The sequence below is a fragment of the Falco biarmicus genome, chromosome Z (assembly GCF_023638135.1).
Source record: "Falco biarmicus isolate bFalBia1 chromosome Z, bFalBia1.pri, whole genome shotgun sequence".
In the NCBI taxonomy this organism is placed as follows: Eukaryota; Metazoa; Chordata; class Aves; order Falconiformes; family Falconidae; genus Falco; species Falco biarmicus.
Window position 1 is genome coordinate 421,264 of NC_079311.1, and position 18,874 is coordinate 440,137.

An 18,874-nucleotide genomic window follows, 5' to 3' on the forward strand; every position below is an offset into this window, starting at 1 on the left:
AACTTAGTCATTTCCATGACACTTAGTATTCCAACACAATTCTACATACAATTGAAACACCACTTTCAGCCAAATTTGTTAAGACTTTTGCAACTATGCTCTCAAGTTGTTGTTTATTGGTGGGGAGAAGTGTTTTTCATAAGTTCGCTATAGTTTCTTCAAAAGGTGTCATAGAGTTCTAGCAAGCTAGACTGGTTAGCAGCAAACTTTTGGATCAAGGGTGAAAGAAGGTGCTCAACAACACCAAACTAAAAACTGCAAGCCCAAAACTTTCTGCGTAAAGCAGCCCAGGACATGCAGCTTTAGGAAACAGATTTGATGCCTGTTATACCCTGAAGTTTGCATCTTACTACACTCTTACCACAGCAAGCTGTAGTTTTCCTACCTTGTCTTCCTGATCTACTGAAATGTGTTGTCCTCCCTTTATCTGTGCTTCCTCTGCAGTTCCCTTGACTCCCTTCCTTACCAGCTGGCTGGCATCAGTGGACATGGGTGGCTCTGACGACCATCCTGCTGACTGCCTGACTGGCATATTCTTTCATTGCCCAGACATCCAGCTGGGATGGCACAGCAGCTACCTGCCAAGCTTCTGCTTGGTGTTCCAAAGAGGCTGCCGTCTCCCATGCCTTCACTTCTGATCAACTTGCAGGCTTTGTATAACCTTGAGACCTCTGTGGTTTGTCTAGGTCGATGGGTCCAGAAGTGGTCAGTGAAGAGGTATAAGCAGTACATCATATAGGCATTAGTTTCCTGTGAAACAGCACTAAAAATGTCATGCTGTGTTGCAGCACCAGGCATGTTCTTGGCTGCAGAGAATTTTGTGTCTGGCCAGTGCCCTTTCAGTGCTGTCCCACACAGCTGCCAGCACAGGCTGGAAATATCCATGTTTGTGTGGTGTGCTAGTGGTGCTCAGCAGCTCTGTGTCTGAATTCTGTTTGACCATTTATGTGCCTTCCCTTCTCAGGACATTGTTCTCACCTTGAAGGAGAAGCTCTCCATCCAAAGCATTGTGCACTTTGCCCTTGCTCTGGAGGAGCAGTACAACATGGCAAAGATCCACCTGCTGCATGAGGAGGAGCTCATTGAGCAGGTGAGAAGAGCCCCTTGCATGTCCTTGCAGCCATGCTGGGAGGGGGCACCAGTACGAATGAATTGTGGCCGGTGAGATGCAGAGAGAGCTGAGCTCGTGACAGTGTCACAAGAGGGAATGAGCTCGGCCCCATCTCCAGAGATGCTGTCCTCTCTGCCTGTTGCATGTGTCACCCCTACATTGACCAGAGCCTTTGGAGAAATGGTGCTTTCATAAGCATCACATTGTTTAGAGAGCCCACAGAGCAATACCTGTGGGCTGGTACTGCTTGGACTACATCAGACGACTGAGGATGAACATGCTTTGTGCCACCTATCAGACAGGTCCATCTACAGAGGACTGTTTGAGACCGTCTTAAAATAGCTGCATACCCAGCTATTTACGATTCCGTAGGTAGTCAAGAGAGTTAATCCAGCCAGGTGCCACTTGGATGAAATTCTCAATCTGCAAACATGAGGTTAGCTCTGACAGTAATTCTGTTGCTCTGCTAGTAAATCTGAGCTGATCTAAGGTGTGAGAATGTGCCCACTTGGTAGATTCATCTCCGTGCTGTTGACTGTTGATTGGTGATCCACTGTGATGCAGAGAAGGTTCAGTAGCTGATGCTGTCCAACCGCTGAGCACGCGTGCCTGAGAATTTCTGCTTTGTTTGAGTTGGTGAGCCTGTATAGGATTTGCCCAGAATAAAATATGCTAATTTATAATGCAGGGGTTAATGTATTGACATTATGATGATGAACCAAGTGTCTGTTTAGCACTGCTGTATCTTATGACTGACGTTAAAAGCAGAGAAGCTTGCCCTTTCCTCTGTCATTATATGGCCTTCATGCCTCTGTCCTAGCTTATCTACTGCAAGTATACGAGATCAATGGGTATTTAATGAAGTTTTGCTGTCAAAGGACTTCCAAGCTACCACAGGGAGAAGTAAAAAACCAGAAGAACCAAAGATAAAATTACAAACCCTAGCAGTCTCCTTCTGATTGCGAAGGACAACAGCTAATCTGCAGCCAGCCCAGTTGCCAGTAGCTTTACATGATTTCTATGAGTTCATACAAGCCAGAGGCTTACTGTGCATTTGTGAAGGGAGGGACTACAGCAGTAGTTGTGGCGTAATGCTGTTTGTCTGTTGCAGGTGGTCCAAAAACGAGAATGTCATGACTACCGGTGCCTCTTCAGAGTCTGCTTTGTCCCAAAGGATCCCTTAGACCTCCTGCAGGAAGACCCAATTGCCTTTGAGTATCTCTACCTGCAGGTGAAATCGAGGCATTCCATGCTTCAGGATCTCTTCTCACCCAATTCTCATTTCTGCTTGAAACCAAAGCATACTTCAGGCCAGTTCAGTTATAGGATTGTGAAATGCAAAGCTCTTAAAAACAGAGCATTCGGATTCAGTTTGCCTTAAATTCTTAAATCAACTATTAGTTGGCTTTTTAACAGAAAGAGATTGAAATGAGCCAGGTGGCTTCGTTTATTTGGTTCATGGTAGCCATATCCTGACTTCTTGAGCTCCTGTCATCATGCTAACTCTGCTCTCTTTGTTCCAGAGCTGCAGCGACGTACTTCATGAAAGATTTGCTGTGGAAATGAAATGCAGTGTGGCATTACGTCTAGCTGCTCTACACATACAGGAGAGGATCTATGCTTGTGCTCAGCCACAGAAAGTATCCTTGAAATACATTGAGTAAGTTCCCAGACTTCTGTATCATGTTGTGACTAAGCCTGGCAAAAGAAGGAGCCAACTAAAAGTGGCATCAGCTCTATGTTTGCCCGTTCTGGATAGAAAACTGTCTTTGACCCAGAGAGACTGCAGTCTCTTGGTTGTGCCAGTCATTTTAGGGCAAGGTGGCTTCACAAGCCTCCCTGTCTTTAACCGGCTGAGCTGCTTGAACAATCTGGACCTTATAGCGTCTGGGCACATCCCTAAACTGAGGGAGGTTCTGTACTGTAGTTAGAGCGGGGACGTGAAATTGCCAGCCTCTCACATAGTTGTGGTTAGCTGGGCTGCTCCTGCCAGTATACTAAGATTTGCATGCAGTAGTTGAGAGAGAGGATAATCATCAGCTTTGCACAGCCAGTACTTTACATCTCTTCATCCACCAGAGCTACATCAGAAGTATCTAATTTCAACATAGGTGATAGGTCCTGTGAAGTAGTGGGATCTGGGGAAAAAAAAAATAAATGCTTTCACAAGCAGCAGGTGTGCTGTGCTGCACGGCAGTGGTCTTAGACCACGCTTGCCCTAAAGAGCAACCCTGCTTTAAGAACTTGTGATGAGCCAGTAATTAAATAACAGTGTGGTAACTGCACCGTTGAGCTTCTGCCAGCCCATGCAAGCACCACTGATACCTTGCATACAGCCAGACATCTCTAACCACTTAGAGTTACTGGAGAGTGAGAAGCGACTGTAGACAAATGCAGCATTCTTGGTTCCTGAATATTTAATGCGGGGGCTTGAACAAACTGTTCAGCAGAACAGATGGCCCACAGCGTTGGGTCTAGGGAACTGGAGATGTCAAAATGTAATGTCACAATGTCTTGTGACCGAAGGAAAGTGACTGTAAAGGCAGAATCTTCATCCGCTGTGTGGCAAGGACAGGTGAAGACCATTATGCTGACGAAGCTTGTAGGTTGTCTCCTGTATAACCACGTAAAAAGAGGCATTCTACCTGAAAGTGCACGCTGCTCCAACCCCACCTCCGAACCCAGAAGCAGATGCACACAGGAGTGAATGTGCGTGAGGCAGGCAGGTTGCATGAGCCATGCAGACGTGTTACAGCACCCTGAGGCTGGGTGCATCCTGGTCTAGCATGGTGTCTTTGCCTTTCCCTACCTCTGGCCAGCTGCCCTGCTGCACATTTTACTGTGTGGCTGGGGAACAGCACAGCTGGGGGTCCCCTTTGCTTCCTTTCCTGTCTTTCCGGCAGGAGGGACTGGGGAATCGAAAACTTCATCTCACCAACTTTGCTTCGAAACATGAGTGGGAAGGACATCAAGAAAGCCATCAGCTACCACATGAAGCGTAACCAGGTGCTACTGGACCCTCGGCAGAAGGTAGTGTGTGTCCCCTGGGTTCAAGGTGCTGCCCCCCAGGATGGCGGCAGCATCTCTCCAGGCCAAAAAGGCAATGTCTTTCCTCTGTGGGTTGCTTCTCTGTGGCATCACTTGGGGCTTTTCTCGTATCTTTTCCTCTTGTAACTTCCTCTGCTGCACACGTAACGCTAATATCCCTGTGCAGTGTGTTCTGCTGCAGTTTGCTTGCGGGGTTGCCAAACGGCAGCCGTGGTAATGTGGGATGGTCCTGTACATCTGTGGCCTATCCAGACCAAGCTAGATGCGTTGGTCAAATACTAAGTCCTGTATCAAAAGAACATCTTATAGCCTACAGGCTAGCTCGCAAACATCAATCTGTCATGTTCCTAAACAGTATTTCTTCTCTTGCAAAATGAAGCATATGCTCGCAGCAGTTCAAGTGCGCCTGAGCTACCTGCAAATACTGGGAGACCTAAAGATGTACAATGGGAAGATCTTTAATGCCACCCTGATGGTACGAGTGCTGTTTATTTATGTAATCGGGTTTTGGCGTACTGTCCTATTGCCTTGCTTTCTGCACCTGTTATGACAGTGTACTTGGACAATAACTGCAAAGTTAGGGCACAAGAAGCAGTTCTAACCCTTTTTCTTCACCAGTGGGTAAGATCGTGTCTTAACCAAAGCAAACCCTAGGTAAAGCAGAAATATTGAAATATTTTTCTGAATTGATTGTTGATGTGAGACTAGCAACCTCTTACTGAGTCTCCTTCCCTATCTTTGCTTTGATGCTCATAGAAAATGTAACATTAGCCTTGGCGGTGCTGTTTCAGCCAGCCCCAGTCACATCGCTTTTCCTTGTCCTGGGATGTCATAATAAATACTGGTGACAGCCTCTGCTAGGGTAACTCAGCATAGTTCCATTGAAGTGAACAGCATACCAGCCTACACAAAATTATGCATATTTTTTCTAATGGAAAGTTTTCACTCTTGCTCTTCAGGTGAGCTGTCTATATTTGGTATGTTGTAAATTACTGAAGAGATCTTGGGGGTGGTTCATGAACTCTTGGAAATATATTTGTCACGCTTAAACCTTACTGTAAAAAAGAACATTTCCCTTATCACAAGAAGTTTCTTGTTTTGGTTTGGTTGGGTTTTTTTCACCTGTCCCCACTTGGATCTGTACTGAACTGTGAACCACAGCTGTTTAGTACAGAGAGCTGAGCAGCACAGGTAGCTCTGTACCAGTAGAGGACCTTACTGATGGGTTGCAGTAATTCCTAGGTCTGCACTTGTGCGCAAAGAGAATGATTTCTTCCAAATTATACGGGCATTACATAATTTTTTTAAGTGTCTGATGCTAACAGAAAGTGTTGACATTTCTTCCGAAGTCAAAAATGCCTTCGTGAAGTTTCTGGCCAGCTCCAGTAGGTCTCGCTAGGTCTGTCTGGCACAGCCTGGCAGGTGACACTTCCGATAGCAACCTGCTGCTGCCCACCTCTTTGGATCTGCTAGATGGCTGATGCATCTCTGGGGCTACCTGCCTTGGGGGGCACAGGGGAGCTGGCGGTCCCCAAGGCAGAGAAGAGAACGGCCAGGAGCAGGTGACCTGACTGCCTGTAAGTAACGAGGGGCTCCTTTGCTGATGGTTACAGCCCAGTTGTAAAGAGAGTCCAGTGTTCAGGTACCACGCAAGATCAGATGGCTGAGGAGTCCCTGCCTGGCACAGGTGAATGGGTTCCTGCTGAGATTTTTGCTACAGATTTAACCTTTCCCCCTACAGCTACAGGACAGAGAATCATATGTTGCCTTGCTGGTGGGTGCCAAGTATGGGGTGAGCCAGATTATCAATAATAAGCTCAACATCATAACAAGTCTGGCGGAGTTTGCAAACATCAGCAGGGTGGAGCTTACAGAGGAGTCTGAAAAAGTGAGCATGGTGAAAATCTACCTGCAGGATCTGAAGGTATGCGGTCCTTTCATGATGGCCAGCATGTGGTTGTGTCGGGGCCAGAGAGGAAGTAGAGGAGTTATTCACACCGTCTATTCTTTTCAAAATCTGACATTTAGGTGATGGTGTCATCAGTACAAAAGGCTTAGAACAGACTCAGAAGGGAAAGCTCATAGGAAGAATACAAAATGACTGAAGGAAAGTGATTCTTCCTGCAGTACTCCATCAGTGAGACATATGAAAGAAACAAAACGAGAAAAAACCAATTGCTCATCTTTCTCTGTGCCTCATGCAGAAACAGAGTGCTCTGCAATGATGGCAGTATGGGAGAGGGAATGGATTTTCAGTGTGCAGCACGTAGTTGCAGATTGTCATACAAGCGGTATTTGTCTATGCTAACATTTTTTACTGTTTCCTCCACCACCACCACCCCCTCACCAAAAAAGCTGCTGACTCTGCTGCTGGAATCAAACAGTGCAAAAGATCTTGTCTGCCTCATCATTGGCTATTACAGACTGTTCGTGGATGCAAATATCTCCATATTTACCTGGGGAGAGAAAAACCAGCAACTGCATCGTGTCTCGGCTGAAGAAGGTTTAAAAAAACCCCAGTCATTTTTTGGCCAAAGGGTGGGGAGAAAGTGGGTGGATCCTCCAGCATTAAAGGTGTTATTTCCTCCTGGGAATAGCATCATACTAGACCAGTAGCCTAGGGGTGTGCAGTGCCAGGTTTCCATCACCCCCAGACACGTTGGGCAGGGGAAGAGCACCAGTAACTGGCAGCTTTTCCCGGGAAGTGAAGGCTGAGTGCCTGTCATCGAAATGGCAAACGCGGCACTGAGCGCTTGTGCTCTTTTCACCAGCCTCCTGAGCAATTTCCCTGCTGCTGGCATCCCTCAGCCAGGAGAGAGAGGATCTGTTTGCCTTGCTGTCCTGTCCCTTGTCAGCGTAACTGCAGCCTCGTAGGTGTTGCAGACTGAGGCTTTAGGTAAGGGTTTAGCTGGCTGCTCTTCTGCAGCTCCCTCCGGTACTGCTCTGCAGTAAAAACAGGCAAAGCAGGCAGGAGGAACCAAGCCTCTGCGGACAGGTTGTGGCCCTGCAGTTCAGATTGCACCTTCTTCACCTTGTTTGCTGAGGAGCAAGTGAGGGCAGAGCTCTGTGGGCTTTGCATCCCTGCTGTGCAGACAAGTTCCTAGCCTTTGTCTGGCTGTTCCTCCTTTCTGCTGCAAAGAACGGGCTGACAGATGTGTTTAAATCCCAGGCTACGAATCTCGAACTTGCAGTGATTCTGAAGACTCCTGGGAGCTGGATTCCTCCTCAGAGCATTGCGTGGATGCTCCTTTAGCATACAGCAGCACCCAGTGGAAGGAGGAGGAGCTGGGAGAGCTCCACAGTCTGGAGAAGGACAGCACAAAGCCCCAAGCTGGAGGAGGTGACCAGTGTGGTGGGGGTGACAATGCAACAGACAGCGCATCCGAGACTTCAGATTCAGCCAACACCGAGAGCCGAGGGTTTAAGACAAGTGGCTCCAGTGACTCTATGGATGCACTGGAGGAAGATGAGTTGGAAGCTTGCTCTTCCTCCAGGCCGGAGTTCTTCCACTTCTACACACCAACAGTGCAGGAGATGAGCAGCTCATACAAGAGCTTCCCCATTCATGCTGCAGGAGGCTCCAGCAGGGCCGAAACCAGAGACTACTTCTGTTTCTTGCAGGTGCCACATGCAGAGGAGCCTGGGTGTGAAGACGGACCCTCTGAGCAGAGAGGGGACGGCACTGGTGCGTCTGTGCTGGAGACCAAGCTGTCTGAGAAAAACGCCGTGGGCTATTACAACCTGTGCTACAGCGTATCCCCTGCAGGCAGCATGGAGAGGAACAACATCGGGGGCAGCCTTCAAAGAAGCCCTTGGGAAGATGGGTTGGCCCAGGAAGAGGCACTGTGTGGAGCAGAAGGGATGGCAGAGGCAAGCGACCTCATTTTGGAGCCACCCCCGGGCTTTGGTGACACCAGCTCTGAGGAGGAGTTCTATGATGCTGCAGACAGGCTCAGCCCTCTGGATGCCCTGGCAGGTAAACCCTCACCCATGTGATGCAGGTCACCTTCCACCCCCTGGGCTGGGGTGTTGCCTGTTTACCCTGTGAAGTTTTCCTGGAGGGATAATCTTTCAGCTCTTCATAGTTTTCCCAAGATTTTTGAAGGGCCTTTCAACGCCCATTCTTCATGAGCCACTCTTCAGCAGAAATACAGTGGGTGTGCACACAGGGGGCAGAGCCGCAGCTTTGCAGGGAGATTTGTCATCACATCTAAGCATTGGATCCTAGAAAAAGGTCAGTTTTGAAATGAGTCTGGCGTTCTGGAAAGTTCTCACGTTTCTGCAGGAGTTCCAGAATACCGATGTATGGCTCTGCTTGATCCTAAAGCCAACACACTCCATGAGTAAGTAAGTTCTGTGCATCCTTCTACGTGAGCTGGATCTTGGCTGATGAAAAGAGTGATGAGTCCCAAAAACAGAACACAGAAAAGATGTGTGTCCCTGCACTGACAGGGTGGTTTGTGGCAAATATTCCCATTGTCAGACAGTACCTTTACTCTGCAATCTTCCTTCAAGCTGAGGAGAGCTAAAAAGTGTAAAATATTATTGTTCCATGCACACCCAAGATCAAAAATAATTTTCGGGTCAGGGGCATATTTCATAACTGGGTCAGGGAGCCTTGTGGCTGAGCAGCTCCCTAGTAGTAGGTACAATTTTGCCTTGCATTGATGCACAGTAACAATACCATGTTCAGGCACTAAATTGTTATGTCTGGAAATGTGGAATAAAGCTACTACTTTTAATGCACCTTTTTTTTAAAAAAAAAAAACCACCTGCCCAGGTGGATGTTCTCTAGAACTTTGAAGATCAGATTTTGACCCATTTTATTAGGGGCTAAAGACTATTACTGTGTTCACTTGAGGAGGTTCACTTGCCAGGACACACACAACCTGTGACGAGCAGAATTTCAGCAGAAATTCCCAACCTGGAATTTCTGGTGTTTCTTTTCAGTGTTAATAGAGGTACAGCTGTAGGCAGTACTCCCTGTAGCTGGAGTTTATCCAAAATTATCACCAAATTTAACTTGAGAATTACAGCTGTACCTGCAGTCAGATCAAGCAGCTCCAGTAAACAAGGGGAGAGACTACGCAGTGCCCTTCTTCGCTGCTCTTGGACTTTAAGTTGTAGCCATGGGCCCAGACTCTGTTTTGCTTGACATAACTGATTCCAAATGGGTGCTTGATCATAACACAGGGACAGTTTTCTTTGGCACTTGGGAGCCAGGCTTTGCTGCCAAACACTGATGCCTGCAATTGCAGGACCTGTGTTAAAGAGCGTTTTGGCCCACTGCATAGACTCCTGGATATTCCGCTGCCTGTGGCTGTTTCCTGACTTGCATGGTTTTTTTTTTTCTTGCCAGCAGGCTACAATATGATGTCCCCATCCCAAGAGGGTACAGACAACTCCTTCTGCACCCTGAAGAAACCAAGATGTTACAGCTTGGAGGAGGACCTGATGACAAGGCAGACAGCAAGGGAGAAGCACAGGAAGGAGAAGGAGCTGACATACACCAAAAGCCTGAGGAAGAGGAGGTCTTTCTTGAAAACTGATTACACCTCGCAGGTCACTTTCCCCTTGGCTTTGCCAGGCTCTCTGCAGAGCTGCTGCTCCTGGCCACCCTCCCCACCACGCCTTGCTCAGCGCCCTGCTCCACGCTCGTCAGAGGACATCAAGAAGGATGCAGCACTGGGGCTTCCTGCAGCCACCCAGGCCCAGAGAGATGCTGCTAGCTCAAATACATCTTCTGACCTGATGGAAATGGAGCCTGACACCCTGGAAACAAAATCACTGACTGACTCTGTGCTTTCTTCCATTTCAGCTGTTCGCCTGCCAGGTGACCTGCACAGGGAGGAGAGTGCAGGTGTCACCACGCATGTGGACGGTGGTCTCCAACCTGCACATGCTGTACATCCACCTTCCCTGTCCCTGGAGGAAGCTGTGCCCCTTCCTGGGGGACAAAGCAGAGCTGCTGAGGGAAGTTCCTCCATGAAGGCATGTACTGGGTGGCTGAGTGAGGAGAGCTGTGTGGCCACCGGCAGTTGGCTGGCCCAAGTGGCACTGGAGGAGGCGGGTGAGGTGGTGGCAGCCCAGCATACAACTGGTGATGTACCCCCATTCCTGGGCCAAGAGGTAACCTGCCCTGCTAACGGACACATGCTGCTGCCATCAGCTCATGGTCCCAGTGTGGCATCTCCCCTTGAGGTTGCCCAGGACCAGGACCTCACATCACCCAGCCCATCTCAGGAAAGGGTAGATAGCCCACGAGAGCTTTTGGCCTCTCAGAAGACCTGTGGGTGCCTGGGGGCTGATGCTGTCAGAAAGGAGATGCAAACAGCTCCAGCTGAATCACCCTTTGAGAAAGAGTTGGTAAGCAGCCAGGATGAAGCAGAGCCCAGGAAAGACATGGGAAATGGGGCTCACAAGCAGCTGCAGCCTGTTCAGACCCCTCTTCCTAAAGAACAGGCTGGTGAGGTGGGGAAGGACTCTCCTCTGACTCCATCTCTAAGGCTTTCCGTCTCCTCAGGCCCAATTCCCTTGGGCTCACTGGGGAAAAGAGCAGGAGATCATGGGGCTTCAAAACTCTGCTTTCTCTGCTTTAACTACAAGAAGGATGAGCAGACCCCTTCTGACCCCATCATGACCAGGTCCTTGGCTTTTTCCACAGTGAAGATGACCTCTCCACCACAGCTTGGGGTGGACAAGTGCAGCTGTCAGCTGTCCTATATCAGCTGCTTCCATAGAGCTGATGACAAGGGGGAACATGAAACCACCATCCCCACGTGCAGCACGTTTGTGGGGCCTCTCACCACACCACCATCCAGCGGCTGCGGTCTTCCTGGGACCTCTCTGAGCCGTTACCCGGTCTCCATTGGGAGGGATGCAGCATGGGAGGACCCTCATGTCCAAGCCCTCAGCCAGCTGAAGGACCAAGCAAGAATGAGCCCTGCAGATTTCTCCTGCTTCCTAGCCTACACCACAGAGCTTCAGGAGGTCGTTGGGAAGCTCTCTGGGAATGAAGCAACCCACCTGCAAGATCAATGTGCAGAGCAGGGTGCTGAAAGTAAGGGTGCCCTTGGATTAGCCTCTCAGGAGCTGCTGTCCAGTTGCCAGGAGTTCCTGAAAACAGAGCAGTCCCTCCAAGAGCTGCAGGGGGCACTCAGGGTGACGTTTGACCACCTGGTCCAGCTAGCAGTGGCCTGCTTCCAGGTGACGCACTGCCAGCTGTGCAGGCAGAGGCAGCAGGAGCTCGGGGCCGCGCTTGTGGATGTGGTGGGCACCTACCACCAGCTTGTGCAGGCCGTTCACCAGCAGCTTCACAGGCAAGGCTGCCCAGATCTGGGTGCCAAGCTCCTCGCCCACCAACATACAGCCTTTACAGCTGCCATGTTTTGTCTCCTGCAGCAGTTCAGGGTACCCCCCTTGTCGTGACGGGGCGGTTCGGTGGCGCGCACACACACGCATCGGGTGGGGAAGAGCCCAGCCGCGTTCCCTTCTCTACCCTAACAGGCTCTCCCCATCAGGATGTGTAGCATCAATAACGGTCACGGGACTTGTCCATGCATGTTGGCTTCGCTGCGCCAAGAGCTGCCCTGGCCGGGGGGTGGGCACAGGGCAGGGCATCCTGCCCTCCAGCCTAGCTTCGTGGAATTCTGCGTACACAATCTGTATGTAAGAGGCAAACTCACAGAGCGCTCTCAACGCTTTATGTATCTTGCCTGGGGCTTGTCCCTCACTTCCCAAAGGCCTGGCAGGTGGCCAGTCTCAAAGGGTTGTCCTAGCCACCTTCTGTCACCTGTGGAGAAAGGTGGGGCTTTTTGGCCTGCCCTTCCTCCCATTCCTTACTCTCCAAGGCAGACCCGGAAGTAGAGCGATGTCAAATAGCAGTGCGAAGGAACGCAGGCTGCTCTGGCCACCTCCTGTGGCTGAGGATGTGCCTGGGCTTGTAAGAGAAACCTCTTTGGCAACAAAACTATATACTAGTATTTAGCTGTGTCGCCTTACAAGAGCAGAAGAGAGAGTTGTCCGGGGTGAGGGAGGCAACACCATATCCTACTCTTCCGATACGGTTTCTGTGTCAGCCAGCTTTTCTATTCCCGTTTTGCTAGCGCTGGAGAAAGTCCCTCATTAACCCTCCACGCTACTTTGGATCCGTGTCTTCCAGAAGGCACAGGTAAGGCCTTCAGACTGAAATGACCTTCACAGCCGTGAGGATGACCCGTTACGCCGGCCTCCCTAGGAGAGGGCAAGCCTCTTTTGCCAGCTTTTTCAGTAGCTCTTCTCCCATCGCGCACGGCACAGCCCTGGCAAGCATGAGCCATCTGCCCTTAGGTACCATCCTGTTGCGCATCCTAGTCAGCACTCCGGTGCTGGAGGCGCGATTTCACCCCCCCACCCCCCAGGATGAAGACAGCAGAGGCAGGTCCCCGATTGCTGGCATCTAACTTTGGGACTTCCTCCTCCGAGGGATGCTGCACACACTTCTGTCCCCAAGCACCAGGGCAGCATGGGGACAGTATTGTCCTGTGGTTCTGTAACATCAGAGGGAGGCCACCTCCACTTTTTTTTGGCTCGTTCCATGGAATGCTTCTGGAGGGCTTTAAGGCAAGTCCTTGCAGTTGAACCCAGGTGTGGAAGAGGAGAGCAGCTGGGGCAGAAAGGAGTGTCACAGCCCCTCGGAGACCTCTCTATCCAGGCAGATTCCCAAGAGCCAGGCAAGCAAACACCCAGCAACCTTTGTTATCCCTGCACCAAACCCCCCAGAACCGCTGCTCTCGCACTGTGCCTGCAGACAGCCAAGCTAGCAAGCCAAGGGCAGTCTGCTCTGCTGACCAGACAGGGACAGGGTGGCCACAGTACCTCCAGCCACTGGGTTAGCATATGCTGCTACCTAGCAAACTCAGGGGCTCAAGCAGCAGGTTAAAGTCTCTTACACAGGAGCCCAAGTGCAGACCTCTAACTACACACAACAGCTGATGGAACAGGGAGACATGAAGAGTAAGAACTGGAAGAGCACGTGGGATGCTGGGTGAACCCGGAGGGCACAGCAAAGCAACGGGCACCAGCAAACACAAATTCAGCTTGTGTGGGGAGCAACAACCACCAGTAACTGTAAAGATGCAATCGGAGTTTAAGAGTAAACATTTTATTTTAGCGTAGATGCACAGAATTAGCTGTAGGCTTCAACAACTCGCCAAGTCTTCAATTGGTTTAAAGTAGTTAGGACATGGTGCACCTAAGAATAGTTTCTCCACTGGGGAGCCACTTCCCATGTGGTGTTCCCCAGCTGAAACAGCACTGTCCTTTTTCCGTGGGAAGGAATCTTCCTCACCACCGAGCTTTGCAATTCTAACTTCACCTTACTTACTGTTTAATCGAGGTGAAATAGCCTAAAGCTCTCATCCCTGTTCCAGAACAAATGTAGATGCAGGAGTCAGAAACACTCTAAGCAGCATCTGCAATGAAGCAAAACTGAATTCCTGTCAAGTTTTCACTTGATCCCAGGGCTCAATCAGTTGTGGGGTTTTTTTTCTGTTCAAGGGGAAAAGTAATTCCCAGCATTGTACTGCTGAGGTAGAACACGACACTCTCGACAAGGTCCTCAAACAAGATTTAAGCAGAGCTGTTTTCTCTATGCACATTCATGCTGGTTACTCTGCTTGAAATCTGGAGTTTGCCTTTCTTGTATGCACAGCTCCTTACCATCAAAAAATAAAAAGAGTTTTCTTGTGCATTGTCACGCTGAGGTATTTCCACTTATTTCCCCGCATCTGGTAGCACATAACCTTTTCCAGAAGAAACTCCCGCTTTCAAAGCTGCTGGCCAGCATCGCGTCTCGTAGTAAGTTGCTAAGACATCAAAGACTGTTGGGAACAGAGATGTACCACGCTGTGAAACCGGTGTATCAGTAGCAGGCTCTACAATACACCACCACCACCACCCCGATTGCAAAACATCAGGACGTGGTAATAGCTGATGCCAGAGAAGGTTAGCATGGAGTCTGCATTCCCTCCCATGTCAAATCTGGTGAGTGAGTGAGTGAGTGAGTGAGTGAGTGAGGCTAATTTGAAGATGGCTTTGGGGAGCTCTGGTTAGGAACAGCAGAGGCTGCGTCAACTAAAGCAAGGTGCCCGCAGTCACCACGCTGACGGACCCGTGCTGTCCTGTCTGTGCCACTGACCATACACCCGGAAGCACATCATACCCGTGTCTCCACATCAGGGCTCCCCTAGAACACGCAGTGGCCTCCAGCAGCTATGCCTGGTGCTCTGCAGTGCCCTCTGCCCCCTCTGCTTGTGCTGATGGAGACGGCAATGGCTTCTCCCCCCATTACTGAGCACTGGGCCCCCGTTTTGCAAACCACTGCTTAGTGCTCGACAGCCTCCCCCCCTCCTCCAGCCCAGGCAACCGACAGGACACAGCGCAGCCTCGCACCTTGATTAATGGCCAGCGTCTCCGAGTGGTAGTTTTTGGTGTTAACTGCTTTCACCATGTACTCACGAATGGGGAGGCGGGCTGTTTGCAAGGACTGCTCTTGTGCCCTCTGCAGGGTCAGCTTCTGCAAGAGAAATAAGAACAAGGTGCCCTGTGCGCACAAACTTGCACATGCAGAGCACAGAGCACGCACATCATTTTGGGTACAAGCAGCTACGAAGGTGAAAACCGTCCCGGGGCTTGTTTCACTGTGACTGCTGCAGTCTCTCAGCCTGGTGCTGGATCCCCACAGAACCTTGAGGAAAGATGGGTGTTGGCACAATAGTGATATGTCGAATTGATGCAGCAGCAGCACCAGGTGCTACTAACGGGGACGTCTCTGCTCTCATGAGAGAATGGGGAAGCCAACAGCCTCAGGTTCTGACAAGTGAATACTACTCACCTTGTGAATACTTTCATCCACCAGGCCTCCAAGGACATACACTTTATTTGGATCAATATCTTCAAGGACTAGAAAAAAAGATTACTTGCTCACCACCACACAACAGTAAAATTCTGCATTACACCCTTCTCTGAGCAAGACTCCACTTCCATGAGAATGCTGTGGACAGAGCTGCCCTTCACCCTGTAGCCTCAGGCTGTGCAGGAGTGTGAAGCTTCAGAGACGGAAGGGTCCGCCTGAACTGCAGGCAGGCTGACTGAAGGGGGAGATCAGACTCAGGCTGAAAGCACAAAGCACCAGAGATATCACACGTTGTTCCCCTTAACCATTGTCAGTTCTGAGATGTGGCTGATGTGTCCGTCTGATCCCAAGCAGCCTGCAGACGCCTCCCACTCACCTCCTAAAACATTTCCCAACCCTTAACAGATTCTTTATCAGAGTAAGGCATTTGCATCAAACAAGAAAGGGATCTACATCCCCAGAAATATATGGGCAGTCAGAAATGGAGGAAGAGGAGAACACACACAGAGCAGCAAATGAAGCAATCACGGGAACGTTGTAGCTGCTGCATTATTTCAGAGAAAGATGTCATTTAGACTGTATCCAAAACTGCCCCAGCATCTCCACTTCGCCCCTTCGTAGCATTACAAACGGCAGTGGGTCTACACACAGGTTTTAAGTTCAGTCTGCTGCAGATCACACACAACCCTGAGTCAAAACCTCATCCCCTGTCACAGCAGATGGAAACAGGAATAGGTTTAGCATCAGATACAAGTACAGGGTACGTCTTGCAATTTGAGACAGCAAATGCTTGGAATCGAATCACCTGAAGTATGAAACAGTCTTAAGAAGAAAAGCTTAAAAATCAACATCTTTCCCCAGTTCCTCTGTGCCTAAAGCATGTAAAATATTTACCATTGTCGGAGTCAGGAGTGAGATAAACAATCGCATCTAAAGGAAATAGGTCCAGGTAACTTTCTTGAGTTGTATCCATCTGAAAAATGCAAGACAGGGAGAAAAGCAGGCCATTTGCCCCAAGTCCATCTCTCAGAGCAAAACCTATTCTCAGACACAAACGTACCAGAACTTGACACTACCGACTTAGGTGTTTGAACTCCTACAGATAAGAGTTTGGGTTTGGTTTTTTATTTTTTTTTTAAATTGGAAAATGTTTCTGTATGAGCACTGAACAATATATCCCTCAAAATCCATTAAATTCTCTTCTCATCAAAATCCCTAAATGTGGTTTGAGGAAGGGAGAGCAGCAGTAATTACCTAACTTTAAATGAGATCTGAATTCTTAAAGAGATTCAGGAATCTCCACTTCAGGTGTTTTTCTCCCCTCACCGTTACCAGGTGCAGGCCCACAAGTGCTGTAGAACACATGGCTCAATGTCGCTGCTGTGACATTGTCTAAGGGCAAGAAGACCTGACCTTAACCCCTGTCACCGAGCTGCATTCCCACGCCACCCCCAGCTCTCGTTCCAGCCCACCGCAGCCTGTCTCGGACCAAAACTGAGGGCAACCACCGTGGCTATGGGGTGCTACAAACCTGGAAACCACTGTGGCCAGAGACCCTTACCAAGTAACTGGAGAAGCCGTCGTTCATGCGAAGACACTCCTTGTAGATCAACGAACCCACCACGAACTCTGTCAGACAGAGCCAAAACGGCTTCTTGGCCCGCCTGTTTGCCCCGTAGAGTCTCCTGATCTGGGATGCGAGGCGGCTTGTTTCCTTCCAACAAATAACAAGCACAATGACTCACAAGTCTAGGAGCAAAGGGGTAACACAACCAACAAAAGTTGCATTCAGGGTCTGCAGATGTCTGCAACGCTTGTGTCACCGGCTGGTTACTAAGATCTGAAAAGGCTGTTTGTGGGGAGCACAGCTTGGGGAAGCCCCCCGAGAGCTGGGTGTGCAGCCAGCCCGTGCTGGAGACCAGGCAGCACGTGGGCAGGCCCGGGGGTCGAGGGACAGGCAGAGGCAGGACAGGCCAGCATCCCCCGCAGGGGCTGCACCCAGAAAAGCTGTTGCATGTTCTCTAACACACCCCGGCTGCAGGTGAGCTGGAGGGATTCTTAGCACAGCTTGAACAAGCCAGCAAGCGGCCCCAGCCACCTCCTCCACCCCCTTAGACACCTTCCATAGAGGGACGGACAGAGGAGAAGCACAGCTGCCAGGCCGTGTCAAGGTTGCGATGGGGCACGTCCCCGGCATCTCCTGAGGACCTGCCAGGCCAGCAGGCAGCACTGGGGCAGGAGGGCACTGCAGGCAGTGTTCCAGATCTGCTAATAAGTTAGAATTAATTGACTTTATTTGATTTTATAAAATCATTTGGAATAAGAAATATATTTTAATGGAACTCGTGCTTGCACAGCAAAAGCTGCTATGAAATCCTCTGTACAGCCCTGCAGCAAGGCCAAAAGCATAGGTCAGAATCACCTAGTAGGAATGATTAGAACGTAGATAACAGACTTAAGATTCAAGACGATTGAAGATAATTGGATACAGTATTTACAGGTAGACTGGGGAGAGGATTTCTTTGCATTTGACTAGTCTTCTGTATGTAGAAAGTGTATTGAAATGTCAGAATACAGAATTAATGGGAAGTGGGGGGAGTCGACTGGAACAGCTTGTAGTTACCTGCCAAGAAACTGTGAACTTTAGTAAAAGGCAATTCTGGCAGGGGGAGATCGCGACCACCGACTCATATACCACCTACCCAAATCGTACCCCAGACCCATTTCTGGACCTTTCTAACCTTTACTGCGCAGAACCAGAGACGGGAGGAGGGTATGTTAATGATTTTCAGGAAATACCATGATTATGCATGAATACTTAATGAATACATTCTCTATATGGTGTCTGATTCTGAAGCTTGGCGTGCGTTGATCGTGAGAGGACTCGCTCACGCACCCGACCGTCAATAAAGAAGTGTCTGCTTATCTACATCACATCGGTGTCGGTAAATTCTTTGTTCCGAGATTTCGGTAACAGCAGGACCCTCGTACCTTCTCCGTCATGCGATCGGCCACGCCGAGGTCCACGCAAAGCCGGGGCCCCCGCCGCCCGGGCCTGCAGAAGCCGTTCCTTTGCGAGGGTGGCCGGCACCTTCCCACCGTCCCGGAGGGCAGCCCCTGGGAGGCAGAGCACCGAAGGCAGCCCAGGCCCCACGTCCGCCCACGGCCCGGGGCCCCTCGGCGGGGCCGCTCCGTGCCGCCCTGCCGCTCACCTGCCCCCTGGGCCCGCCGGGCCCGGCTCCTCTCCCGCTCCTGCCGCCGCTTCATCCTCTTGGCCGCCAGCACCCGCTCCCAGCGCCTCCGCTTCCGCAGCACGTTCCTCTGAGGGCGTCAGCGGGGCCTCAGGCCTGCGGGCCTACCGCCGCCGAGCCCGCGCCGCGTCCCGTCCCGGGGGCACTTACCGAGCACCGCGCCGCGCCGCCCACCCGCCCCGCGTCGGGCCCGACGGCCGACGGCTCGATACGCAGCAAGCGGAGGGCCTCGCAGGCCGCCTCCGCCTCAAGCCAGCTCCCGGCGCCCGCCATCGGCGCCGCTTCCTCATCGCTCCCGCCGCCCGCCATCGGCGCCGCTTCCGCTTCCGCTTCCGGGGCGGGGGGGAGGAGCTCGCTGGCCACGTCCCCTCGGGGCCACCGCGGCTCGCCTCTCCCGGTGCCGCGGAGGGGAGGGTGGGGACAGTGACAAACGTAGAGCGCTGCAGCAGGCAGAAGCTGCACAGGTAACAGAAACATCAGCCCCAGAGGAAGAGCGAAGGGCAGGAGCTCAGCGCTTGGCGAAGGGACAGTTAGTACCGATGGAGATGAGCTCCACGAGAATGCCAATAA

At 50.7% G+C, this 18,874-nt stretch overlaps 2 protein-coding genes across 14 annotated transcripts in view; one reads left to right on the top strand and one right to left on the bottom strand.

The window, feature by feature from the left end:
- Nucleotides 1–11,843, top strand: part of LOC130142340 (FERM and PDZ domain-containing protein 1-like) — a 59,664-nt gene extending 47,821 nt beyond the window's left edge. For 11 of the 13 annotated variants that reach the window (XM_056324056.1, XM_056324063.1, XM_056324058.1 and 8 more), the window contains 9 exons: nt 965–1,090; nt 2,223–2,342; nt 2,635–2,771; nt 4,015–4,141; nt 4,539–4,634; nt 5,901–6,083; nt 6,515–6,662; nt 7,329–8,135; nt 9,519–11,843. In XM_056324056.1, the coding sequence (XP_056180031.1) occupies nt 965–1,090; nt 2,223–2,342; nt 2,635–2,771; nt 4,015–4,141; nt 4,539–4,634; nt 5,901–6,083; nt 6,515–6,662; nt 7,329–8,135; nt 9,519–11,587 (3,813 nt within the window). In that variant the 3' untranslated portion in view covers nt 11,588–11,843. The remainder of the gene's footprint in view (nt 1–964; nt 1,091–2,222; nt 2,343–2,634; nt 2,772–4,014; nt 4,142–4,538; nt 4,635–5,900; nt 6,084–6,514; nt 6,663–7,328; nt 8,136–9,518) is intronic. The other 2 variants (XM_056324061.1, XM_056324068.1) reach the window with 2 other exon arrangements.
- A 1,438-nt stretch (nt 11,844–13,281) lies between these two features.
- Nucleotides 13,282–18,628, bottom strand: LOC130142341 (tRNA methyltransferase 10 homolog B-like). The gene is given in 9 exon segments (XM_056324069.1): nt 13,282–14,019; nt 14,591–14,714; nt 15,033–15,100; nt 15,948–16,026; nt 16,615–16,767; nt 18,045–18,101; nt 18,103–18,170; nt 18,266–18,374; nt 18,455–18,628. Coding segments are annotated over 9 exon segments (924 nt in total). The 5' UTR covers nt 18,614–18,628; the 3' UTR covers nt 13,282–13,912.
- Between the last annotated feature and the right edge of the window lie 246 nt (nt 18,629–18,874).